The sequence below is a fragment of the Podarcis vaucheri genome, assembly GCF_965113315.1.
Source record: "Podarcis vaucheri genome assembly, chromosome: 4".
Lineage (NCBI taxonomy): Eukaryota > Metazoa > Chordata > Lepidosauria > Squamata > Lacertidae > Podarcis > Podarcis vaucheri.
Genome location: NC_138762.1, coordinates 17,922,008 through 17,949,947, shown reverse-complemented (window position 1 = coordinate 17,949,947; position 27,940 = coordinate 17,922,008). Strand labels below are relative to the sequence as shown.

The 27,940-nt window shown below is 44.4% G+C and overlaps 1 protein-coding gene across 10 annotated transcripts in view; it reads right to left on the bottom strand.

The window, feature by feature from the left end:
- The window catches only part of FAT3 (FAT atypical cadherin 3), a 460,237-nt gene that overhangs the window by 47,190 nt on the left and 385,107 nt on the right, over positions 1–27,940 (bottom strand). For all 10 annotated transcript variants that reach the window (XM_082218934.1, XM_082218933.1, XM_082218936.1 and 7 more), the window contains 6 exons: positions 24,377–24,573; positions 23,020–23,173; positions 17,889–18,122; positions 11,079–11,468; positions 5,443–5,657; positions 3,958–4,095 (listed from right to left, as the gene is read on the bottom strand). In XM_082218934.1, coding sequence (XP_082075060.1) covers positions 3,958–4,095; positions 5,443–5,657; positions 11,079–11,468; positions 17,889–18,122; positions 23,020–23,173; positions 24,377–24,573 — 1,328 coding nt within the window. The remainder of the gene's footprint in view (positions 1–3,957; positions 4,096–5,442; positions 5,658–11,078; positions 11,469–17,888; positions 18,123–23,019; positions 23,174–24,376; positions 24,574–27,940) is intronic.

Genomic DNA, 27,940 nt, shown 5'->3' with positions numbered 1-27,940 from the left:
AAGTGCAAGGCCCTCTCTGGGACTGCAGAATGCCAGGGAAAGTCACATTTTTTAGATGCCCTCATATATAACCAACAAACGTACATTTCCCTGTATATGCAAATCTAACAGATCCTCCTCTTCTGCCTGGAGTGCTAGCTTTCACACGCAGGGGCCTATTTTTTGTTTTGTTTTAAGAAGAAGGAGCATTCAAACTCTGAGAGGTTGCAATCGAGAGATAGTCAAAGGCGCAGTACTATCCTATCTGTATTTATTTGAAAGCTAAACCCCATTAGCTTCATTAGCCTGGCCTTTGGTTTGGACTCAGTCTGACCCTTCTGTTTCCCTCCCCTTATGGTCTTGATTTATCGGCTATTTTAAAATGAGGCTGCATTTCAAATTGCATTTTAACCTGTATTTTAAATTGGTTCCCCCCCCCCCTATCTCTTTCCCCCCTATTATGTTTTTACGGTGATTTTATTGGTGTTAGCAGCCCTGAGCCTGACTCTGGCTGGGGAGGGCAGGGTATAAATAATAATAATAATAATAATAATAATAATAATAATAATAATAATAATAATAATAATAAATGAACTATGCACTAAGGAGAACCACCCCAATGCCATTCAGGGAGGGGAGGGCCAGTTGTGACCCTCCAGGCTTCTCTATCTGTCCCTTGGGCTAGGCCACACCTCTCACTGGGACCGCTTAATACCCTAAGAGGTTTCATCCGGCTGGAATGTATCCTTGACCTCTGTTAATGCCTCCAGCTTGCCTGTATGGAGGACAGAGAGGGCTGTGTAAATGGGTTAGTTGCCCCGCCCAGTTTTGCCTCTGGCCCCGCCCACCTCCTGGAGGCAGTGGCGTAGCGTGGGTTGTCAGCACCCGGGGCAAGGCAAGTAATTTGCGTCCCCTAACCCGTGGATTTGCACCCCCTAACCCTAACCCCCAGATGTTGCGCCCGGTGCGGCCGGCCCCCCTGCACCCCCCACGCTACGCCACTGCCTGGAGGGTTTCCTCGGAAGGTTGCCCAGAATGGAATATGTCCTTTAGCCTGGAGAAGGTTCTCTCCCCACACCGGGTTAGCATGGCCATCAGAGAAGCAGAGCGGTGGGGTGGTAGTAAAATTGCTTGCTTGCTGATGTCTCTTTCCCCTGTTATTGTACGTAACCTGGGAAATATGATGTGAGTTGCCAGCACTTGGGCATCTCCCTGTAATATGCAATTTGGAATTTAGGCATATGATTAGAAATTGTGAATAGTGATTAGGATGCGGGTGGTGCTGTGGGTTAAACCACAGAGCCTAGGACTTGCTGATCAGATCAGAAGGTCGGTGGTTCAAATCCCCGCGACGGGGTGAGCTCCCGTTGCTCGGTCCCTGCTCCTGCCAACCTAGCAGTTCGAAAGCACGAAGTGCAAGTAGATAAATAGGTACCGCTCTGACAGGAAGGTAAACGGCGTTTCCGTGAGCTGCTCTGGTTCTCCAGAAGCGGCTTAGTCATGCTGGCCACATGACCCGGAAGCTGTACGCCAGCTCCCTCAGCCAATAAAGCGAGCTGAGTGCCGCAACCCCAGAGTCAGCCATGACTGGACCTAATGGTCAGGAGTCCCTTTACCTTTACCTAGGAATTGCAACTTTTGCCGATTTCATTCAGAGCAATGGGACCTGTCCGTGGGATTCAGTGTTTGCTGAACTCCCACCTGATCCAGCAAAACTCCAGGACGGCTACTTCTTTCTCAAGATTATTTTTCCTACGGTCTACAGAGGGCAATAAATCCACAGACCCTCTGCTTCTCCTGCATTCCGCTGGCAAACTATCTGCAATGGTGATTCCAAATATTGACAGCTTTATCCAGCTCACATGCTAATATGGGCAGGATGTTTTCTTTTGCATTAAGCAGCCTTGAGGCAAACAGAATTATTTTCCAAGAGGAGGTTTTTATTTTAATTATTTATTATTTTAAAAAACACCTGTTTGCTTGTGGAATTTAGTACCTCTGACATTACCTTGTTTGCTGGGAAAAACCAAGCAGAATTTACTTCTGTTTTCCACAATTAATAAAGCAGTGTCACTTAAAAAAATCAAACAACTGCATGGCACACTGCAACAGAGAATCCGTGGTTTCTTTGAGGAAAAAGTGTTTGTGCATTCCAAAGACCCCTAGTCTAGACACATGCAGAAGACTGAGATGGTGGAATGTACTGTTCCATTGCTGGTGCTATATGTATGTATTTGTAATATATTTTACCCGCCATTCCCCATTCTAACAGTATAATCAGGCAATGAAAAACAAGCAAAACAGTTCATACACAATTATAAAAAAACCAGTAACACAATTCCAAACAAAAGCAGCCCAACGCAGATTAAACAGGACAAAAGAGGTGGGTCCCATTCCTAACTATCGAAAGCTGGGGGAAAGTGGTATGCCTTTAGCATAGGAAGGAAGCTATATAATGAAGGTGCTAGATGCAACTTTGTGGGGAGGGGGTTCCACATTTTAGGGGCTGCCACAGAGAAATCCCTCTCCCAGGCCACGATTCCCCCACTTCTGAGGGTGGCAGAGCTACCAAGAGGATGCTGCTCCCAAGAGTGACTGAAGGGATGGAGGTGGTCTTTCAGATACTTGGGATCCGAGTCATGCTGCCATACCGAAACCGGAATCCCAGTCTAATTCCAAACCAGGTTCACACTGGTGTTTAACATGAGCACATTGAATTGGGCTGAGTTTTGGCACGGCATGTATATAGATTATACACAGATGTGTATAATTGTCCTTTAGACACTACCCCATTTGGGCATTCTTCTTACTGGTGAAGACAGTCATGAAATGGAGAGGGGGTGTGTGTGTGTGCTGGCAAGCTGCACATCTCCAGCATATGACCTTCCCTCAGAGCTCTCCTTGGTTCTGCAACTCCTGACCCGACTTGCTCTGTGCACCAGGACAGGACAGAGTGTTGCTTCTTTCATACGCTTCGGAGACCAGAGGCCAAACTCATTTATTCCCATCTGTCCTGGGGCCTGTAAATCCTACTGGCAACACTGGATTCTATTATCCCCAGGGTCTTTGTGCCCCTTTTATTGTGTTTGTCCCTCCCTTCTGCTGTCAGCTAACCCTGTAGGCTCATCTTCCCACAGGAAAAGCTAACAGAAGCTGAGGACCCCTGGGATTTGTAGTTTGGGAATGCCACACACTCTTCTTTCGATCTCGGAAACTGTAGCTCTTAGAGCAGGGGTAGACAATATAGTGCCCTCCAGAAGTTGTTGGTCTCCAGCAGTGTTTCCCAAACTTGGGTGTCTTTGAACTGTTTTTGAACTACAGTTCCCACCATCCCTGACCACTGGTCCGGCTAGCTAGGGATAATGGGAGCTGTAGTCCAAAAACTGCTGGAGACCCATGCTTGTGAAACACTGGTCCACAGCTAATCTCCATTCCTGACCTCCGACCAAGCTAGCTAAGGCTGATGGACGTCTTGAGGGCAATATGTTGGTCATCTCCGCCTTAGAGTTACAAAGAAAGTTGCCTTGTATCAATACAGGCCATTGGTCTATCTAGGCTCAGTACTGTCAACACTGACTGGAAGTAGCTCCCCAGGGTTTCAGATGTGGCAGATTCCCAGCCCTCCCTGGAGATACCATGGGTTGAATCAAGCACTTCCTGCATGTGAAGTGGCCTTTCCCCAGGATCTCTTATATTAACCACTGTAGTTTCTTCTTCTGAAAATCTTTTTCAACGGAGTTTTCAAACACTATTGGAAACAAGTGATGTCAAAGCTTGCTAAACGCTTTAAAAAGGCATTGGTACATTGGGGCTGATCAAAAACAAGATATATAAATTCTGGAGTATTTTCTTGTGATAATTATACTGTTGCAAGAGGGACATTTAAACACTGATGCCCATAGTCGTAAGCAAAGCTAGCATGTGAAAATATTGTGTTTCCAAAGAAGTGGAAAAGCAATAAATCTGAGGTGGCCTTACCCTTTCTCGGTCCAATCTCTTCTTAACCTTTATAAGTCCCAAGCTAGGATCAATTGAAAACTCATTGTTCCGATCTCCATTGATTATGGAAAAATGGATCTGCCCATTGGGAGGACTGTCAAGGTCTTCAGCTATCAGCTTTTTGGAGAATGGGGGTAGGGAGGAAGAAACGAAAGTGAGAAATACGGATTCATGCATAAACAAATTCCATGGCACAATGATTCACTAGATACACATGCTTACACACTTTATTAAATAACACCATTCCAATGCATAAAATGGCTTGTATTTCCTCAGCACGAGACTTCAGCGCTACTACAAAAGGGATGAAATCTATGCATGCTTAGGGAATATAACGCTGCTGCTCCTTGCTATTAATGCTCAACAAGAACATTTTTGTTAGGTGCTTGACAGTTCCGGGGCATGGAACCGGAGCAGTCAGGTCACAAAGTTCTGCAGACTTAGATTGAAGCACAGAAGGAAATGATGTGTCAGATCTTGCGGGAGGCCCAGACAGGCCTAGGAATGAGATGTGCCGAGAGACTGGAAAATTTGTATGAAAGGTGCTCCTTCCCCTATGAGTTGCCAACACTTATACCGTTATTATTTTGTAAAGATCTGATTCCTTATATTTTAATAGTGCATTTTCACACCCATTCAAAAGTAAGCCCCACTGAATTAAATGAGGCTTACTCCCAGGCAAACCACATAAGATTGTAGCCTAAATCAGAAACCTGTACTGTTTCATTCATATATATATAGTGTGTGTGCGCGCATCTGTATCTATCTTTTGCAATCATTTATTTTAGCTGCAGAATTCATTTTTCTTAAAGTTAGTGCTCACAACTCTGATGTTCCAACAGAAGGCAGGATGCAAATGTCTGGAATGAATTATGAAAAACTAAAGGCTGGTCCTTTAGAAAGCACTGAAAGTGAGGTTTGTATTTTGCATCAGTGGGCTAGAGGGTGGTGACCAGATATGACTAGAGGCTGGAAAGAGTTTGGAAACTCAATTTAAAATATATCAGCAGAAGACCAGTAAACACATTTTGGTTTACTCCATTTTTGCAGTAAAAAGGAGCCCTGTCTCCACTTATGGAGAGAACGACATAGGCAAACCAGGTCTTTACCCAGACCGTGACAGGCACGACTCTGGAGTATTTATAACCCGAATGGTAAAAGTAATGCACTGAGTGGGAGGAGTTATGTCTCGCGGGTGGTGGTAATGCAACAGTTTCAGCCATCTCCTTGCAGACTTGCCCAAAAGGGGCTCCAGGATATATATTAGGGACCCCTCAAGATCTTGTCTTAGTGACTCCTGACAAGAAACAGAATCCCTGCCAGCGGTTCTGATGCACTTCTGAAGTTATTGAAATTACCCACCAATAAAATACACAAAGAAACACTTCATGGAAACTTAGGCAAGGATTTGGTTATACTGGCTCCAAGCTGGCGTATCAATATGGTAAACGTTTCGCAACTCACCGTTATCAATGAATCGCCTACTGAGGCATCCTCGCTGATGACGGAACTGTAGACTTCTTGGCTAAATCTCGGAGCGTTATCATTAACGTCTGTCACATTTATATTCACTGTTGCCACGGCGCTTAGCGCCGGGCTGCCCCCATCTTTGGCTTCGATGACTAGGAAGAAGTCCTTGCATGTTTCATAGTCCAGAGGTTCAATTACAGATATGGACCCTTGGAGACGGAAGAGAGAATTTCAGTAAAGCACAACACTAAGGACACACAAGCAGATTTTGAATACTGATGTTCGCGACTCCAGTGACTGCAGAAGAGGCCAGGCTACATGAGGACCAGTTCTGATATACCTTTCCTTGTTTTGTAAGAAGCCTGTAAAAATTGCAGAAATCTAGCCAAGATGTTAAATTGTTTTTATATGCAACAACTGCAGCAAGAGTATTGTTAGCCCAGAAATGGAAACGAGAAGAAATTCCGACGAAAGAAGAATGGCAGATGAAATTAATGGACTATGCAGAATTGGACAAATGATAGGAAGGATTTGAAACCTGCGGGACCAGAGATTTACAGAAGAGTGGAAGAAGTATATGAATTATTTGAAGATCAACTGCAATCAACAAATTACACTAGTAGGACTACAAGAAGTTTTGTAAGGAGAAATATACGAAGTGTTACAAAGTAGAAAAAGATAGAGATACAGAGATATTGGTTATGAGTTTGAAATGTAATAGGGAAGACAAGAAATGCATACTAAGTGATTAGATTGGAAAATTTTCAGACAGGATTGTTGGAAGTAAAAAAAATTGAATAAGATCTAAAAGTATGTTTAATTACTGTTGAAAATGATATGTTAAAAAACTAATAAAAAATTATGTATTAAATTTTTCTTTTGCAGAAATCAGAGATACTATTAACCATGGTTAAGGACATAAGAATACTCCTGTTGGATCAGGCCAAAGACCCATCTATCCAAGCATCCTATTCTCACAGAAGCCAACCAGGGTAGGCAGCCTGCAAATAGCTTCTAAATCCTCATGTAAGGATGAGCTGGGCACGAGGTTTATGCAGAATTCCCTATCTTAAAGTACAGTAATATAAGAACCGGAACCAAAAGAACTGTCACAGAAAGACTTCTGACCTCACCCCTCTTTGAGACATCCTCAGATTCACAGCACAAAATGGGCAATTGACCAGCCAATCTGAGTTTATGACTCAACTGTGCAGACAGGCAATGGACAACTGCTGACAAAAGCCCTGACGTATTCAGGTGGATGTCATAGGAGCCAACTCCTAGCGGCCACGGGGGCTTTGGCCCCCACAATAAAATATTTGAGGAGGCCGGGCTCCCACAATGTTGATGGACATTCCCATTCAAATTGTGTGTGCGCACCACATCATGTGATCGATTATGTGGGACGGGGCTTACCTGGCCCCCCACAACATTTTATGCAAGTTGGCACTCCATCCAACCTCAGAAAGAAGCCCTCTGTGAGGACAGACATGCACCAGCACAAAGCATCCATTTGTCACTGGTCCATGGATAAGGAGATTTCCTTTTAAAAGCCTCAATCGGGCATTTTACATAATTATAAGACAGCCTGGAATTTCAGTTTCTGCCACCGAGCTGCTGATAAGGGAGCTGTCACACATTAATGCATAATAAATGCTTTCCCCCCTCCTTCTCTGGTGATTAAACGTCACCCCGGCTATTTTATTGATTTATCTTCTTGCCTTCATTGTAAAATACAGCTTTAACCATTATTTTCCGTACCCATTCCAGGGGTGTTGATATGCTAATGCCATTAAGCTCTCCTAAATAATAAACCTTAAGGTGCACTTGAGGAGCATTTTTTTAAAAAATAAAACCACACACTTCAGGGTAAGAAATGAGTTTTCATGACCAAGGGAAGAGAGGAACTGCCAGACGGAGGAATATAGAGAAAGATCAACTCATTATTTTAGGCCAATGGTTCTCAAAAGGAAAAGACAGATCCTATAGACATGTGGAAATAATTTGCCAGGAGAAGCAAAAGGTTGTCACTCCTTGGTATATCTTGATCTGATGAAGAAAGGGCACTTGCCCAAACCAATGGGATTCACAGCTACAATATGTGGTTATGGCCTGCTGTTTGTACTTTCTGGAGACAAGTGAAGACATTTTTCAAATTTCTCAAAGTGCTGGTGCTTATCTTTCAAACAGCTTGCAACCTGGCATGAGGGGGACACCTCCTCTCATGTGATCATCCGTGGAGACCCTCCTACTGGTGCCCACACTATCAGAAGCGGGGGAAACCTTTTTGGGTTGTGGCACCATGCTTGTGGAACTCTCTTCCCAGGCAAGCTCACCTGGTGCCTGTCAAGTAAAGGTAAAGGGACCCCTGACCATTAGGTCCAGTCGTGACCGACTCTGGGGTTGCGGCGCTCATCTCGCTTTATTGGCCGAGGGAGCCGGCGTACAGCTTCCGGGTCATGTGGCCAGCATGACTAAGCCGCTTCTGGCGAACCAGAGCAGTGCACGGAAACGTTGTTTACCTTCCCACCAGAGTGGTACCTATTTATCTACTTGCATTTTGACGTGCTTTCGAACTGCTAGGTTGGCAGGAGCAGGGACCGAGCAACGGGAGCTCACCCCGTTGCAGGGATTCAAACCGCCAACCTTCTGATCGGCAAGTCCTAGGCTCGGTGGTTTAACCCACAGCGCCACCCGCGTCCCTTGGTGCCTGTCATATAACCTTTTCATTAACCTGGGTTTTTAATCTCTTAATGCGTTTTTAAACTTCTGCTCTGATAATGTTCAGCGCTGCCTTTTACAGCTGCAAACAGGTGCTTTATGAATTATTACAAGCCACCCTGACAGTTCTGAAGGTCAGGACAGAAGTGTTTTAAATAAAATCAATAATAAATAATTTACTGCACCAAACTAGGTTTTCTGGAATCCCCCCTGTATGTGGGTCAAGGGCTATTTCTCCCTTTCTCTTGCTTTGGTAACTATAATAGGGTGGCTGAATATTGACAAATTGAGTACACGGTTCTGTAGGACCCAGAAGAAGACGGGGAGGAAAAATTGGTTTGCTTCACATTTTAATGTGACCCAAATCCACATTTCCTGTACCAAAACGCAAAAAAATAAAAAATAAAATGCAGCTTTCCTTCAGAATCCACACTTCTTTGTATTTTGCGATACAGTTCTCCAGCCAAAAGTTGTGTATGAATTTGTGTACATTAGGAGAATTGTGCACAAAAATGCACGTTAGCGAAAATAACATACGAAGATGCACTATTGGGGGAAACTACTGTTATTCTTCCTATTGTAGACCTTCCTTTTGCAACAAGCCTTTCAAGTGGAGGTGGTTATCTCAGTCTGTATCTGCACTGGCCTTAATTTATTTATGTTTTTATTGTTAAAGTGAAATAATAGATCAAGTATATATTACACAAACATGTGTATATTAGGTAAAAGGTGTGTATTACACAAAACTACAAAGAAAAATGTCTGTGTTCGTGGAGATGTGACAAATTTTCATGTGAACTTTAAAAACGATTTCAAACAGATCTTGAAACGAGGTGAGCCAAACTTAATGAGAGAAGCCAAAATCGACAGATTCAGCTGCCATGAGCCTGAAGGTATGAACCTGGTCAATTACACCTTCCCAAAGTGAGGGGAAATGTAGGCCAGCAAAGTTGGCTGAAGGATGAAAAGACAAAACCTGAAAGGATTTCACAATGCATTTTCAGTTTTTCCTAAGCACTGCTATCTGCTGATTTCAGTAAGGATTAACTGGCAAGTCCATTTTACTCTTTGCTGTTTGACCTGACAGAGGTATGATTAAGTCACTGACAGCTTACTGATGTCCCTGGATTCTAAAAAAAAAAAAAAAAAAGGAAAAGGAAATTGAGATTTTCACCTTGAAGGCCTCTATGCCAGGTGGATTGAACAAAGAATGAAACTTGTGTCCTATATTATAGTTTATACTGCATTTGTATGCTAAATGTATAGCATTGAATTGTCAGTTATTTTAATCATTGGTCACTGTGGCTATTTGAATTACGGTGTTATTAATTTCTTTTCCTCTGTCTAGTCGAAAGTTTCTCAGAAATGGCTTCATCTTCACCCAGGTGTTTTATAGGTGTGGGGAGATTTTCCATTGTGTTCACAATTAACTACATTGTTGTGTTAACTTCTGACTGATGGTGGTAGGCACATGTTGTTATGCTGCCCTATGGCTTCTTAAGGATTTTTTGAAAATAATTATCCTCCTCACTAGGATGTATATACTGAAACTAGAAACTAAAGGGGTAAGCATTATCTGGCCTTCTGTAAGACTGGTTCTGTATGTCAGTATACCTACTTTTTATAATTCCAAGTATTTATGTTGTTTCAGTGCATGATTTAAACACCTTGACTTTGGACAATTATACTGAAGCCTATGGGCAATTGATGAGATTGCATAATGTATTGGGAGAGTTAAAACCTGGTCTCCTAGATCCTAGTGCAACACTTTAACCACTACCTCACAATGGCTCTCCGTGATAGTATTACCACAGAAAAGCATTTAGATGCACATTTTATCTCCATGTACCTATTTCTGAACACATTCCAGCCTGTTATGCTTTTAAAAATGTACTTTGTTATGTTTTTTGAGCCAAGAACTGTTATCAGGCGATCCAGAGAAGTATGAAATCCAGAGGATAATTGATGTTCCAACTGGCAGATTAGTTCAGGAGATGCAAATTAAGGTTGGTTCACTTAAAAATGCAGAACAAACTTATCCTTGATCTCTAGCATGTGCTACATGCCAAAAAGTTTGCATTTTGAATGTTGATACACCATGAACCATCATTGGTCAATGCCAGTTCCACCCATATGTCATATGATAACAGTAATATTAGTAGGGTACTTTATAGGATTGTTGCAAAGAGTACTTTACAAAAGCATGTGAATATGATCAAAGTAATACACACTTGGGCTCCATGATCACTGCAGATGGTGACAGCAGTCACAAAATTAAAAAACGCCTGCTTCTTGGGAGAAAAGCAATGACAAACCTAGACAGCATTTTAAAAAGCAGAGACATCACCTTGCCAACAAAGGTCCGTATAGTTAAAGCTATGGTTTTCCCAGTAGTGATGTATAGAAATGAGAGCTGGACCATAAAGAAGGCTGATCGCCAAAGAATGGATGCTTTTGAATTATGGTGCTGGGGGAGACTCTTGAGAGTCCCATGGACTGCAAGAAGATCAAACCTATCTATTCTGAAGGAAATCAGGTGTGAGTGCTCACTGGAAGGACAGATCCTGAAGCTGAGGCGCCAATACTTTGGCCACCTCATGAGAAGAGAAGACTCCCTGGAAAAGACCCTGATGTTGGGAAAGGAGAAGGGCACAACAGAGGCTGAGATGGTTGGACAGTGTTCTCGAAGCTACCAGCATGAGTTTGACCAAACTGCGGGAGGCAGTGGAAGACTGGAGTGCCTGGCTTGCTCTGGTCCATGGGGTCACAAAGAGTCGGACACGACTAAACAACTAAACAACAACAACACCACACACAACACAACCAGTCTTCTGCTGCTCCTGTTATGTCTCCTTTTCCTTTCCTGAAATTTAAATACTTTTTAATGACACTTTCCCTCCCTTACATACCTGTCTTTGAATTGATCCTGAATTTCCCCTTTTCATTCCCAGACCTGATGATGTAGGTGATCTCTGCATTTGTACCAATGTCTTTGCTTGTGGCAAAAACGGAGAGAACTTCAGCATTGGGCGAGGTGTCCTCAGGCACTGAAACAAGGTAGTCTCTCCTCTCAAAGACAGGAGGGTTGTCGTTAATGTCTAGAACCGTAATGGTCACCGTGGCGAACGAGGACAGGGTCTGCACAATGCTCTGGTCTGTGGCTTTGACAGTGACATTATACGATGGCTGGAGTTCTCTATCCAATGGATGCTCCAAGATGATGATTCCCGAGGATTTGTCCACAGAGAAAAAGCCGCCTGAAGAATCTGCTAGGGAATAGACAATCTTTCTGTTCACACCTAAGAAGAAAAGAAGAAGAAATAGAAGGTGCTGTTAATTAAGGAGACCAATGTTGTAACATCTGCCCTGTGAGAAATAAGAGTCCAGAAGGCATGTAATCATTTCAGCATTTCATGAGACGAGATCCAATTATGCTTGCTCTGGGGCATTTCCAAAAAGGACACAGAGACACTGAAATATGAACAGAGCCCATGATGAACAGAGCAAGATGGTGGTGGGTGAGGGCAAGGTGGCAAACTGGAATTCCCAGAGGCCAAGTGTGATGTTAACATATGAGAGTGCTGGAGGGGAAATAGTTAAACAGGTTACCCAATCAGAACCCAGGCGGGTGGAGTCAGAGGGACTATAAAACCAGCTCTGGGAGCGGCAAAGGGAGGAGTTCGTCGGGAGGTTGGTTGGAGTGGGAGTGAATTGGGATAGAGTTTGTGGGTAGGTTGAGTTAGTGTAGCGAAATAAGCTGAGTCAGGAACAGGTAGGAGCTAGGAAGACGAGTAAATATCTGAGAGGTGGTTTAGTGAGTGAGAGCAGGGAGCGGAAGTTATAGGTCTGGATAGGCACCCCATGATTGTAATTGACTGAGACTGTTTATGGAACCACACGCTTGTTAAACTGCAATAAATAAACAGAAGTTTATGTTCCAATTTAACCCTGACTGGACTCAGTATTGTACCAGGTAGGGCCTGGGTGGTGGCAGCGAGAAATAAAGTGGTGGCACAGGGATCAATAGACGGTGAAACGTCTGAGGACCCTGTGTGATCGCCACACCAAGTTCCTGCACCACTGAGGCATCTGAAGGAGCCTCAGGCTGCACGGTGGTATGCAGAGGTACCACCTGGGCAGCCTTACAAGTTCTGTCAGTTGATTTGGTACCCAGTCAGGTGACCCAGAGAGCTAATACAATGCCACCTTTAGGACATGGTCTGTCCCTCAGCTGAAGCAAATTGTTTCCTAGTGTGATAATGTGCCAGACAAGAGGACATGATTGCTCCTCACCCTGCCTCTGCAATGTAACCTTTTGCGCCTAGCTTGAAGTGCCACTCATTAGTTACAGAACAAGACTACTTCTTCTTCTTCTTCTTCTTCTTCTTCTTCTTCTTCTTCTTCTTCTTCTTCTTCTTCTTTTGCCTGCTTTAGACTACACAGACTGCCAAGCCAGGGGGCTGACAGCTTGTTCTCTCCTCTGATCCCTGTACCGCTTGGGATACCATTCCCATTGAACTGTGACACAGAGCTGTCTTTGGTCATCCCACCAGAACGTGGTGGGATGACCAAAGTGTGTCTGGAGAGGAGGGGTTATGTGTACAAGAATCCTGCCCCAAGAATCCTATGCAAACTGGGCAGGTACGCTGCCCAGGTTGTGCTGGAAGGTCTAAAGAAGACACCTGTGCGTGTTTGACTAAATGTACTGAGAAGCCTCTTTATGATCAGGAACCCTGCTGATGTGCTTAGAAGACTTCACGTAAACATGTGAAGGTTGGGGGTGGCAATGTGTACAAGGGCATTGGGGTGGGGCATGTGTCGCCAACCTCCTACACATTTTTCTTCCCTCCCGTGCTCAAGCAGAACACCTGGAAAGGGCTGGTGCAATAGGCCAATCAGAGCTCTGTGTTGACATCAGGCACTGGAACAGAGTTAACTGCACTTCTAAGTTGCAGTAATCAGGGCTGGTAACACCATTAAGCAAGATGAGAGGGTATCCCTCGGGCAATAGATTTTTGAGCACTGTGGAGGATAGTAAAATTGTCAGTTATTTTGCATACTGTTTTCATTCCCATAGGGGATGGGTGGTATTTGGATTTTGTGCCTCAGGTATCAGGTTGCCTGACAATGACTATTAAGTCAACGTTCTAATTACCAAACTCGGCAGGAGGAAGAAAGACGAAGAGAATAAACAAAAACCACTGCCCACGTTGTAAGAGGCAAGGGACAAGGTGTGACCAACGAAGCCGCTGAGAGAAAGTGGGAGAAGAAAAATGGGAGAAATAAAGCACAACGTATCATGTTCATATCTATTAAAAGAAACCCATTTTGGAATCTAAGATCTCCTCTACAGATTGTGCTGAACAGGCTAGCAGGACCACCCCGGGGCAACATAGCAACTGTTCACAGTTCAAAATGGCAGCGCCTTTGAGGCACTTCCTGCTCCACTTCCTGTTTCCCATTGCCAGGGAAGCTGCCACTTGGAACTGCTCTTATTTCAAAGTGTCTTGTCTCTGGGTGCCCATCCTTCTCTGTTAACACTCAGGGGTGGAGATGTCTGCTAAATAAGAGAGCCAACCACAGCCACTTCCCGAATTACAGGGAGTCGTACGCTGAAGCTGACTCGAGACCTGAAGGGAAAGTATTGTTGTGATTGCCAAATTTCTTTCCACTGTAGCGGGACAGCTACTTGAAACCTAATTAAACGCAAATGCCAAAGCAAAGCCATATACATTCCCATGTTGATGTATTTATTTCTACAGCCCAGCAACGGAAACAGCAAACAAAGAACATTGCTGTAAAAGTGACAATGTACTGAAGCTGGTGATTCCTTATCCTCAGAGGCAGTTGCAGAATTGCGGCCCCATTGTTCGAAAGCAGAAACTTAAAAGCTTGACATTAATCAGACACACCAGAGCTACTGATCTTCCTCCCAGGCATATTCTGTTAATTTAAAATTTTGTGTCGGTATTTTATGTCTTTTTGCAGTGACAGGAATGCATGGTAAAAAAAAAATTAAAAAGAAGGCAGGGGGGGGCGAAGATGATCAAAAGCAACGGAAAATTACTTTTGTTTTCTGCCTGATATAGCAGAAGTGCAGCTGCTTCACCAGAGGGATCTGGGGGACTCCGTTTCCTCCAACCATATTCGTAACGAGCAGCCACAAAAACAGAACACGGACTCTCGCTTAAATTGCATTACGAAAGATTAGATCACCCTCTATGGAGGAAGACTTGACAAGAAGAAGAAAAACCACCCTTCTTAATATAACCGAGACAGTATCATAAGCCTAGAAAAAGTCATTAAGCCCAAATGGTATTTAAACAATAATTTTACCATTTATCATCTGCAGGGTCAATACACATAGGATATATTTCCAAACACTCAGAAGTCATTAAAAGTATGTGGCATTTAAATGATGATTTTATTATCTGTCTATTCTGATACACAAAGGATATGTGGCCGAGCATTCAGAAGCCATCACAAATGCAAGGCATTTAAATGATGGTTTTATCATCCATCATTACTGTTATTTATTTGTATTGCTAGAATTCCCCGTGGCCTCAAGAGAAGGCATTGGTGGGTTATACGGCACATAAATATGGGGTTACAGATAGCTTGGATTTTTTATTTGTCAGTGAGGATTTGGAAGATTTCGTTTTAGTAACTGTTTGGTATGGAGACGTCACATGGGATCCATTTCTACTGGTCTGAGATGTAATGAGGAGAAACATATAGCATGCCTTATAATGGGTTTGAGATCCTTTGCGATTTGTTGTGTTTTCCTTCCACATGAAGACAGAAATGTTGAGAGTAAGACAGAGAACATCTCTCATAACCAGGTGCAGGGATAAGCAATAGGAGATGGTTTGCAACACCACTGGAGAGAAAATGCTCTTCTCATCCAGCTATGCAGTTCTGAAGATCATTAAATCTGGATTAGTCAGCCATCAACACCTATGACCATCCTCTTCCAAGCTCAAAATCACAGTGGGCTACTGAGTAAGTTTGTGGGTCCCTTTCCTGCACATCTCTGAGCTACGTTTTCACTGAGGTGATAAACCTATGCCTTGGTTGTACAACTTCAACAAGGAAGGGGAACTGAACAACTGGATGCTTCTCTGTATATAACAAATTATAGAGCTGAGCCAAATATTCTCAGAACCCCCCCCCCCCCGATATTTTCCCCTTTCCTTAGTTCCCCAGAAAAAGGCCATTCTACAGAGTTTTTGCCAAATATTTCCCACAGTGGTGTGCCTCATCATCCCCAAACAACTCTTGTACAATTTCTTTCCCCTGACACAGAGAAATATGGTGAAATTGTTCCTCCAGTTTCATTGCCCAGAGATAGGCTGGAGACTTTTGAGAGGCCATTCTGGCAGGAGCTGAGAGGAGTATAGTTCAAAACATCTCAAGGGCATTGGCTTGTGAAGGCTGGCACATACTACCATGGTTTTGTGTGATGTTTGAAAGTAACAGATGTCTTAAGGTTACTTCATAGACTCCCCCCCCCCCAGCCTTTGACACAGAGAAAAGGTATGAGGAGCATGTCTGTGAAGCATTTAATTACCGTATTTTTCGCTCTATAACACGCACCCGACCATAACACGCACGTAGTTTTTAGAGGAGGAAAATCCGTAGGCATGCCACCCGTAGGCATTCCCTCCATAACACGCACAGACATTTCCCCTTACTTTCTAGAAGGAAAAAAGTGAGTGTTATGGTGCAAAAAATATGGTAGTTTACCTGGTTGTGGCTACTTGGATTACCACCAGCTGCCTGAATTATGTAGTTCTGATGAGACAAACTATCTTCTAATTATACACAGGGGTGTTAGGGAGGTCATTCTCCCCAGGATTTCCCTACTTCAGGGTTTTAAAAATCCCGAAAGACAAAAAAGAGAGAACCAATCTCAGGATATTGAAGAAAGAGTAATGCACTTTTAAAAAAATAAATAAAAGAAGAGAGTTCAGCGAGAACAGGCTATCCTACAAGATATGGAGACAACACTGTTATTGACAATGGAATTTCTGTGTGAATGATAGTAATGAGAGTTTATATAAATATGTTACTTTTGAGATTGTATTTGGAGATTTTCATATGTTTTAAGTACAGCTTATTAATTGTTGTACCATTGCAGAACACTCCCCCCCCCCCCCGGAAGGCCTGTTCTCATTAAAGGTAAAGGTACCCCTGCCCGAACGGGCCAGTCTTGACAGACTCTGGGGTTTGTGCGCCCATCTCACTCAAGAGGCCGGGGGCTAGCGCTGTCCGGAGACACTTCCGGGTCACGTGGCCAGCGTGACAAAGCTGCATCTGGCGAGCCAGCACAGCACACGGAACGCCGTTTACCTTCCCGCTGGTAAGCGGTCCCTATTTATCTACTTGCACCCGGGGGTGCTTTCGAACTGCTAGGTTGGCAGGCGCTGGGACCGGGCAGCGGGAGCGCACCCCGCCGCGGGGATTCGAACTGCCGACCTTTCGATCGGCAAGCCCTAGGCGCTGAGGCTTTAACCCACAGCGCCACCCGCGTCCCCCTGTTCTCATTAGTCACTAATAAAAACATGAATTATTCTTTCTTGAGATTGGATTTTTTTTTGTCTCTTTCACAGGATGCTTCCCATTCCCCCCCCCCCCGTGCATCGTAAAAACTTTACTAACTTTCCTCAAACTAATAATTAGAAGCTGCCCTCTTGACTCTGCCCCCTCCCCACTCTTCTGTAACAGAAATAAACTTTTAAAGTGCACCATAAAACCAAGTGCAGGGCATGTTTGCAAACGGCAAGTGTGTATGGTGGCTTCATGTCTTCAGCATGGAAAGATTTATCGCTGTATTAGCAGAGTGCTGAATCAAGAGATCTCCCTTTTAATATCCACATATCAATACTGTCATGTTTCATTACTAGCATTTTGCGTTACTAGCATTTGACCCTAATAGCTAATCAGTATGGAGAATTGAAGGTCTGCAGGATGAAAATTATAGAATGAAAGCTTCAAGTGATGTCTCTACTAATCATTACCATAAAAGCTGCTGACTCCAAGCTTTCTTCTGAACTGCCGTAATCGCTTATTTCGGACATCAAGTGCCCTGGCTTACGGCATCACAAAAGTAGAGAACTGTAGATGCAATAAAATTTTGCAAAGGAATTTTACACTTGCTTTTCCAAGCGCTAAAAATGTCTGAACCCGAGATCTAAACGCCAACATTTAACCTGAAATTCCAAGTTCAAAGACTCTCTTACTGTTATTCTGAAAGTTCGGATTTCAAAATACGAATCCCAAGTTTTGAATAATTCATATTGAAAAATCAAAACTTTGATACTCAGAAGTCATCAGGTAAGTTAAGATCTGAGAACTGTGTTTACAAGGAATTCAAAGGCTGTATGCTGCATTCTATATTGGTTTTAACACAAACTTTACCTCGGTGGTACAGCACATGTTCCTCATGAGGAAGGTCTCAGGTTGAATTACCAGCATCTCTGGGTAGGGCTGGCAATGTGCCTAGTATGATACCCTGGAGAGCTGCTGGCAGTCTGTGTAGAAAATATTGAGCTACATGGACCCACGGTCCAACTAAGACACTTGCTTATGTTCCGATGTTACTAGTGTTAAGAAAGCAGAAAGTAGAAGAAGAATGTAGGCAAAGAACAGAGCTTTGCAAGCTTTACCAACCTACAAAATATTTGTGGTTTGCATCCATTGCAGTCTTATTGACTTACCTACGTCAGGATCGTTGGCTTGGACTCTCGTCAGCAAAGCTTTCGTGGCCGTGTTCTCATAGACACATGCGGTGTAATGGTCAGAAGAAAACGCTGGTGGGTTATCATTAACATCTTCCAGGATGAGATGGATTTCGGACTGACAAAACCTTCCTCCTCCGTCCGTTGCCCTTGCGATCAGGTTGTACACAGGGATCTTCTCGCGGTCTAATGGGGCTAAGGTTTTGAGTTCCCCTAAAATCAATTGATTGGAAAATGGGGGGAGAAATGAAACCAGAGTCAACATCATTCTCGCCATTTGTTGTTACTATTACTATTGCTCTGTTGCTGCAATGCAATTTCACTTTCAAAATGGTTCACCAGTATGAGCCAGTATGGTGTGAGAGCCAGTGTGGTGTAGTGGTTAAGAGCGGTAGTCTCGTTATCTGGGGAACCGGGTTCGTGTCTCCGCTCCTCCACATGCAGCTGCTGGGTGACCTTGGGCCAGTCACACTTCTTTGAAGTCTCTCAGCCCCACTCACCTCACAGAGTGTTTGTTGTGGGGGAGGAAGGGAAAGGAGAATGTTAGCCGCTTTGAGACTCCTGAAAGGGAGTGAAAGGCGGGATATCAAATCCAAACTCTTCACGACCTAAGAACTGAACAAAAGGAATATCACAGAAAGGAACTGCCCAATCTCCTCTTTCCCTTTGCATCTTGCTCAAGTGCTTCCACCCAAATTCAGGCAATTCCAGCTTCCCACACTGCAGTCTACTGTGCCCCAGCACACACTGTGCAACAGGCCCCCAGGCCTCCATTGATATCTTTATGGGATATGGGAAAGCTCTCTTGATATCTTTATGGGATATGGGAAAGCTCTCTTGCCCAAGCTACCTTCCACTTGCAATTCTCAGGAGGATACGTATTTTTGAACATTTGCTTGTCCCAAGGACATAGTAAAATGATTCTATAAAAGGATGTGCCCAAGATCATTATCAGTTGAAGCAAGCATGCTTTGTTCTTCAAATAGTTAATGCAAAGCCATTGATTTTAGTTGAAGCAAACCACCGGATTTTTCTCCTCCTTCTTTGGTTCTTACGCAATGAACAAATTTTGCATTCAACAACTTTTGACTTAACACATACGACGGGTAGTGGCATGCCAAGGTTTTGACAACTCATGGGTTTTGCAATCATAAGAAATGCAGAATCAGACCAAAGGCCTGTATCGAGTGCAGCTTCCTGCTTCACCAAGTGACCAACCAGTTGTCTCTTGGGTAGTCCACAAGCAAGACAAGGGGGCATTAGTCCTCTTCTCGTTCCCCCACTCCCTGCCAACTGGTATTCAGAGGTCTACTACAACTCATGCAGCATGTAGACATGATAGCTGGGGTAGCCAATGACAGACATGTTCGCTCAACACTTTCTACCACATTGCCAGGGCCAAGGTGTGTTTGTTGGATTCAGACCTATACTTGGATGCTGTGTTCTTCATTCCAGGGACCCTGAAGCCAGTTGCTGGAAATGCAGCTTGAAAGAGAAGCTGGAGAACACTAGGCAAAGTCTACTGTTATGCTGATCAGGCAAGGAAGGAAGAACAGGCTTCTGGTATTAGGTCTGTCCAATCCAAAGCATCCATAATGCCTACCAATCACATGGACTGCTGTTGCTCTGAAGAGAGCTGTGTGCACGCTGTCCTATGTTGTACTCTGCCTTCCCAGCCAGAGTGGGTGCTTCTTGGTGACCTGTTTATTGAGCACTCATCCTGATTTGCTTGCAGGGAGATTAGACGCTGTTGGCTACTTAATCAACAATGGTTCCAATTTGTTTGCATGGAGATTAGATGGTGTCGTATTAAATCAAGTGTTATGCAGTACATTCCAGCACATTTATTGCTAAAACTCTTATCTTTGGGGGTAGTGGATTTGTTGTACAAGACCTCTCAACAATAATTGCACAGCCTGAACCTGTCAGCAAAGTGACTAAGTCCCACACCAAGATGGCGACAGTCTGGAAGTGCCTGTACATCCTTCAATTTCAGTGTTATACTCACAAAATGTTATTGCCTCTTTTTTTTGAAAGCACAAACTCCTTGCACCTGCTGATGGGATAATTAATTAACCATGGAGGTTATCTGTGCTTTTAAAGTGGCATCACAGCTTCTTTACTATCACAGCACATAACCCTTGCCTTTCTCGTGTCTTTCTCACTGCATGGGATATGGCAAAGCACCAAACTTACTGGAGCTTTCTGCTTTCAGTATCTGTGCTATGTTAAAATTAGCCAGCAACTCCATCTGATTGCAACTTCATTGAACATAAGCAGATATTCTTCCTGATCCATGAGAAAAGCAATGCTTTCTGCTGCATGCCAGCACCTAGCAACTGTGGGTAGCTGCTGGCATTGCTTTGGCTCTCCCACTGTGCCCATGCCTTGGTCTGAGAAGCTGCTGGTCATTACGATTTTCCCAGCATGCCCTGAGGCTCCCAATGTAGCACAGGAAATTGAAATGGAGGGCAGTTTCCCAGACCCAAACCTTTCAAATAGGTAAGCCTGTGGTTTGGGAGAGACACATCGTGGAGGGGGCCATATTGTCACTTGGTGTCAATTGGAGAAACTAACTTTGGAGGTGGGGGCTCAAATCTGGAGCCAAGCTTGGCCTCTTTCTAGGTCCAACAGAACCTTTCACTAATTGAGGAAGCTACTGTGGCACACCAGTGTGTCTGCACAGCCACAACCCTGCTGCCACCTTGCTCCTCCCAGAGGCTCCAGAGGCTCAGCTTGCTGCTGTTCCTCCCCCACTAGGAGAGCCATTCCTGAGATGAGCCAATAGCCCGATTCATCATAAGGCAGCTTCTTATGTTCCCTCCCACCCACCACGGTTAGGATCTGTCTGACACTTAAGGATGCATGGATCTGTCAATTTATGTTTTCTCGTTTTCCCCGTCTTAAGTTGAGTTCTCCACATTTCCACATCTGTTTGAATTAAGAAAAAAAAGTCCGCATGAAAATTAATAAGGATTTTAGTGTATATTTCTCCTAATACATACACTTTTTTCTATGCAATTTCCCCTAGTATGTACATTTTTTGCAAACCAATTTTCCTCACTGCAATGCATTTTTATGTTACATTCACCAGTACATTCATTTTTAAAAAATTAAATGCACTTTGTACATATCACCTGGCTGCAGTATCACATTGCAACATTTGGATAAGTTCGAGTTTTGAAGGTTGTTTGTGCTTCAGCCTGTGTATTCTTTTTTGGGAAAGTGTGAATCATGTAGGTTTCCTTTGAGTGCAAACTGTACTGAATTTCTCTGCCTTCCCTGTTATCAGGTCCTCAGCCGGCCTTGCGGATAGGCTGTGTGGGGCAGCAGCAGTGGGTGCAGTGGTTCCTTTCTTCTCCCCTGCCCTTGGGAGAGGAAAAAGGAAGGTCTCACATCCATGCCTCACACAAACCTCTCATCCGCAGCCCTTATGGGCTGTCTCTTCAAAGCAGGAGGTCCTTGCCTGCTTACACAAATCCCCCCTGAGCAAGCAAATGCAGCAGCTGTCTCAGCAAATGAGAAGCTCCAGCTTCATCAAAAGACAGCAGCAGGTTGTGTTGGTGTGTGGGAGATTTTCGTAGAGCAATAGAAAGTGTTAACGGCTCCTTCACCTTCCTTGTCTGAAGCCAGGCATAGGAGGTCTCTGTGGCCTCCGTATAGGGTTCTGACTGCCGCTACTGTGCATCTGGATATCTGTGTTCATTCTCCATATTTGGAGGCATAATATTGGTTGCTGGGGAGGAACAACTGGAGAGGGCTACTGCCCTTATGTTCTGTTGCACATGGGCTTCCTAGAGGCATCTGGTTGGTCACTATGGGGAAAAGGATGCTGGGCTGGTTCTTGTTTATTGTCTCGTGACAGGCTTACATGATATCGATCTGCAAGGAAACAGACCCCTCAGATCTAGGTAAAAAAAATCAAGGAGTTGATGATAGCTCTACTCCATCCCTAGGAATATCTAGCTTTTCAAGCATCAGTTACTTAGCACAATAAGCTGTAAGCTACCTTACCTCTGTACTGTTTACTCTGTCTTTTCAATGGGGAGTGAGCTGTTATTTTTCCTGTTCCCATTGTTCCCTCTAACGCAGAGCTTCCTAAACTTTTCATGCTGGTGGCACGCTTTTTAGACATGCATCATTTCATGACACAGTACAGTGGTGCCTCGTAAGACGAAAAGAATCCGTTCTGTGATTCTCTTCGTCTAGCGGTTTTTTCGTCTTGCGAAGCAAGCCCATTGACGGATTAGCGCTATTAGCGGCTTATCTGCTGATCGGATCAGCTGATAAGCGGCTTAGCGGCTTAGAAAAAGGGGGGGAAGGGAAAAACCCCCAGCAGGAACTCGCAAGACATTGCCGTCTTGCGAAGCAAGCCCATAGGAGATTCGTTTTGCGAAGCACCTCCAAAACGGAAAACCCTTTCGTCTAGCGGGTTTTCCGTCTTGCGAGGTATTCGTCTTGCGGGGCACCACTGTAATTCAGTTTTACTAGCAAACCAGAGTTTAAACTAACCCTTTTCCAGCCCCAGGAAGAGCACGGGGAGCGTTCGCATGACACACAGTTTGGAAAGCTCTGCTCTAATGGTCACCCCCATTTTCCTTCTACTTAACAAGTCTGCTTACCTTGATGGTGGGCGGTTTTGAGGCCTTGCAGCAATCTGGCGAGGGGGACAGGGGTCTGGCTGTCTGCCTACCGGTGACTGGCCAGTCTGGTGGGCTTTTGGGTGGGCCTCCTCCTGGGGGAGGGCTCGGCTGGCCAATCAGACCAGTTGGGCCTTCCCCCCCCCAGGAGGGGGGGGGAAATTGCAGCTCGACCCAGCAGTACTTCCTTCTGCTTCTCTTTGCCAGACATTTAACAAAGGGATACTGCCTTACCTTTCAAAGCAGCATCAGTCCTAACAATTTTCTTCTGCTCCTTCTTCAAGAAAGACAGACGTAACCACACCCTCTTCCAGAACAATTTAAACAACTTCTTTTATGAGAATCTGCAGTGCACATTTCTATGGCTCAGCAGTAATCTAGCATCAAACTCCTCAGCGTGACATGCAGACCATACAGAGAGAGCCATCATTCCAACATTAAACCAGCAGTGAAGACTATTTTCATCTTACCACTTTCTGGTTCCAAGAAAAACTTGTTGTTCCCAGGGCCATACAGCGAGTAACGAATTTCCCCGTTGGATCCGATGTCCGCGTCTTTGGCGCCCATTTTAAGGATGACTCTGTTGGGTGGAATGTCCTCGGGAAACAATGCCATATATGTGACCTGAGGACCAAAACCCAAAACGACAGGATGTGATTGCTGTTGTGAATGAAACTGTATGTATGGCTTTAGAAAAGAGATGGCTTTTGCGCAATGAGGGGCCATAGCTCAGCAGCACAGTATCTGCTTTACACACTGAAGGTTCCAGATTCAATTCCCGGCATCTCCAGGTAGGACTGGGAATGTCCCCTGCCGGAGATGCCAGGGAGCTGCTGCCAGCCCGTGTAAACAATACTGAGCTAGGTGGGCCAATGACAGCTTCACATTTCCAATTTCTCATTATCTCATGGACATCTCAGCATTGGACTTGCAAAAAAAAAACCCCCAAGGTACAGAAAATACAAAACCAAGCTTTCCAGTATAAATTAAGTGGATACTCAGGGATGATAGAAGACCACCTTGGCTGTGAGTCCTAGAAGACCTATCCCCTGTTTTGCAGGCTTTTTTTCACTTGGCCTGGGAGGGTGGGGCTTGGACTGACTCCAGCTACAAAAGTAGAGGCTACTAAACAGGCTCTTGGGTTAGTATTGTTGAGGGTTTTTCGTTGGCGAGGGGGCATACTAATTTGTGTACAGTTGTACCTTGGTTCTCAAATTTAATCCATTCCGGGATTCTGTTCAACTTCCAAAACGGTTTGAAAACCAAGGCATGGCTTCCGATTGGCTGCAGGAGCTTCCTGCAAGCTACAGAAGTCGTGTCAGATGTTCGGCTTCTGAAAAATGTTCGCAAACCGGAACACTCACTTCTGGGATTGTGGCATTCAGGAGCCGATTTGTTCGGGATCCAAGCCGTTCAATTACCAAGGCACCACTTTATCTTTATTTTCAGATTTTACGATTTATATGGAAATTGTTCAATATGGTCGAACTTTTTGGCATGCTTTATTTATCGTTTATGACTACTTTTGCTACATTTGTAATTATGTAAATGCTGTCATGTTGTAAGCCGCCTTGAGCTTGGTTTTAGCTCTGGAAAGGTGACATACAAATAAAATGATGTATGTCTGAGTTGTAGTCAACATATGGAGAAGCACCTATATACATCCCTGGTCTTTGTGATGCTCCTTATCTGGTACGGTTTTGTACTGCATTGTCCAGGCATTTCACTGGCCAATTTAAATTTGCCAATGGGAAGGTATGATATATAAACCTAGACAACAACACTCTATTTTTAATTTTGTTAAAAAAAAATATGTTGCCAACCAACCTGATCGCAGACAGGGCTGTTGTCATTAACATCTGTGACAATCACTTCCACAGCACTCTGTGTTACAAACAGTCCATCAGTCGCTGTAATATTCAGAAGGTAGACATCCTGTTCTTCCCGATCTAATGGTCTCTTGACATAAACCTTCCATTCATTCTGAACCATGCCAAGGGCAAACTTCCCTTTGGGATTTCCTCCTGTGGAAAGAGACATTAACTGTCATTAGAGCCACATATATTGTTCCCCAGGGACGCGAGTGGCGCTGTGGGTTAAACCACAGAGCCTAGGACTTGCCCATCAGAAGGTCGGCGGTTCGAATCCCCACGACGGGGTGAGCTCCTGTTGCTCAGTCCCTGCTCCTGCCAACCTAGCTGTTTGAAAGCACGTCAAAGTGCAAGTAGATAAATAGGTACCACTCTGGCGGGAAGGTAAACGGCGTTTCTGTGCGTTGCTCTGGTTTGCCAGAGGCGGCTTAGTCATGCTGGCCACATGACCCAGAAGCTGTACGTGGCTCCCTTGGCCAATAAAGCGAGAAGAGCGCTGCAACCCCAGAGTCGGCCACGACTGGACCTAATGGTCAGGGGTCCCTCTACCTTATATGGTTCCCCTGTTTGTGGGAAGTCTCACAAAAAGTGAAAGCCCTGAGGTGTGTTCCAACCTTGAATGGCTTTCATCAAGAGAAGGAGCTGACTTTGGTTTTATTTTACTTGCTTCCTCACCTGCACTCAACCCTCCCAATTTCACAAAATCTTTCCAGAGCTGACACTAGCAAAACAGTACAGGTGATCAGCTTTGCTTTAGACTCCTGATAACTACAGTATTTGGCTAACTGTGGTCCTCTGTCTTCTGCAACTACTCCAAAAGCTTCTCCCACAAGTCAAAACTGGTAACTTTCAAAGAAACAATAACAATAAAGTTTTGAGATGATCCCGTTGTTTAGCTTGCATTAAGGGCAATCAGACTCAAACTGTGAACAATCAATAGCCTCCTCTTCACGACGGCACGACTGTCTTTCCACTTCAGTCTCAAGAGAGGATGTACTACAACCCCCTCACTCTTGTTACCAAGACAATTTCATTAGCTCTTGATTATGCAATCAAGGGAGTGCAGCAGGTTTCCATTAAGGAATCGTCTAATGAAAGCTTTTATCACACTGCAGTGTTGTTTCTATTTTCATTACAATTTTTGTTGCGTGCGTGCGCGTGTGTTTTGTAGTCTGCAGAACACACAAAGACACATGTGCCTTAAGTAGACCTAACGAGGGGTCGTTTAAGGAGCAGTTTAAGATAAGGCTGGCAATTAGATCAAATTTATACAAGAGGAAAAGGCAGCCAGGAGAAGGGATGAAGCCAATCAGCTTCCTATTACGCTGAAACTGTGACACCGAACCCGGCGATATTACTTTTCTGCATCATTACACCGCATGGCAACTAAATCAAGTCAGAATGCTTGTCCCCAACTATCCTCCGAGAGGAAAATAAGACCATTTCACACACTAGGGGATACGGGGAATTAAAAGCATTGCCAAAACAGTCCTGGTGGATGGCCATTAACGTTTCCAGCGGTTATTTATGTTTCCGCTTAAAATGTTACATTTGCCAGTTTGTTCCATGCAGTAATCACCTTCAACATGGCTATTCCTTGCTCATGAATTTCCCCGGGGCACCTGGCTAGCCATACTCGGAGACAGTGGACTGGGCAAGGGAGACCTCTGTTATCAACAGTACAAGCATTGCGATGTCTGCTCCGTTCCACTGAGTTCAATGGAGCTTACTCCCAGCGTAAGGCACCAGGAAATCAGGTCAGATCTTGTTACAACAGAGACGCAGTCTCGCAGGTCCTGCTCACCTTGTGACGCAAACATGGCGCAACAGCCATTTACGGAAGTCCACTAGGAGCCTGATAAAACACCAGTAATTTGTTGGCTGCCCAGGATTGCACAACAGCAGCGACAATGGTGGGGGTGGCAAACATTTTAAGAGCTATTCGACAAGGTCTGCTATGTGAGTAGTGAGGTTACAGGGAACCAGGCAGAGGGCCTTCTCGGTAGTGGCACCCACCCTGTGGAACGCCCTCCCATCAGATGTCAAAGAGATAAACAACTACCTAACATTTAGAAGACATCTGAAGGCAGCCCTGTTCAGGGAAGTTTTTAATGTGTGACATTTTAATGTATTTTTAATCTTTGTTGGAAGCCGCCCAGAGTGGCTGGGGAAGCCCAGCCAGATGGGCGGGGTACAAATAATTAATTATTATTATTATTCTGTGAAGAACATGTTGTGGAATACACCTCAAATAAGGCACCAGTCTGGATGCCTTTAGCTGACACCATCCTGCCTGACTTCAAATTACAAGAATGAGATTCTGACTAAACATCAGGAAGAACTTTCTGACAATAAGAGTTGTTCGACAGTGGGACGGTCTCCCTTGGGAGGTTGTGAGCTCTCCCTCCTTGGAGGTTTTTTAGCAAAGGCCAGATGGCCATCTGCCATGGATGCTTTTGCTGAGATTCCTGCATTGCAGGGGGCTGGAATAGATGACTCTTGGGGTCCCTTCCAACTCTACACTGCTATGCGGCCTGGTAATCACATGTTATATAGGCCTGGCCTATATGGAACATCATGTTCCTTTTAAAATTGGTGCAAATAATGCCAATAAATAAATAAATAAAGGGCTTGCACTAAGTCAGATCTCTTAACTAATTCAATCCTACAGCAGCAGATTTCCAGGGTTTCTGATGGGGCCGTTTCTCGGCCCTACCTGGAACTGCCAGGATTCGAGCCTGGGACATTCGGCATGTAAAGCAGATGCTCTCCCATTGGCCTGTGGTTCTTTCTCACGCATGAAACAGATATCAGCGCATGCATGTGTAGCGAGCTTTCCTACCAGGCGGCTGCGTTCAGCCATGCAACAATCCCTCTGCATTCTGATGTGTAACATGGCCTCACCCTGAACTTCTGAATCACACTCAACAAAGATGTAACACAAATAAATGAGCCTTAACTGTACAATAGTTTAAATATTCTTGGGATTAAAGGGAGAGGGGGAAGTACACAGATACATTTCCTCCCCCCCCACAAAGTTCTATGTATGCTTTCCTGCAGACCTCGTTCTGTAGTGATTAATTAGCTCTCCCCATCAACATATTTAAGGCAGGTTCAGCATCTTAAGGGCGCTCTAATTAATTCATTTTTCATTGTAGATTTTTTTTCAACCGAAGGCTCCTGGCTGCAAATGTTAATGGCTAATTTTTAAAATCCACCCGCAGTTTTTCTTCCTACATTCTGTTTGGGCATCACAAGATCTAAGCGTTCGCTCCAAAAAAACCCCACCACCCCAACTTTCCCCAAAGGCCGCGAGACAAGAAAAATATGCACTTTTCTCTCTCGTTTGTTTTTGTTTACTGCACGGTTGAATAACATCCCCATCCAAACCTTCCCTCCTCAGCAAATGTTGCAAAGCATACTTCAGAGCTCAGCGAGATGAAAGGGAATATGCAGATCAGAAATGAAATCTTTCAAGCACATTTTGGCGAGCCACATGCAAAGGAAGTTTAAGAGGCAG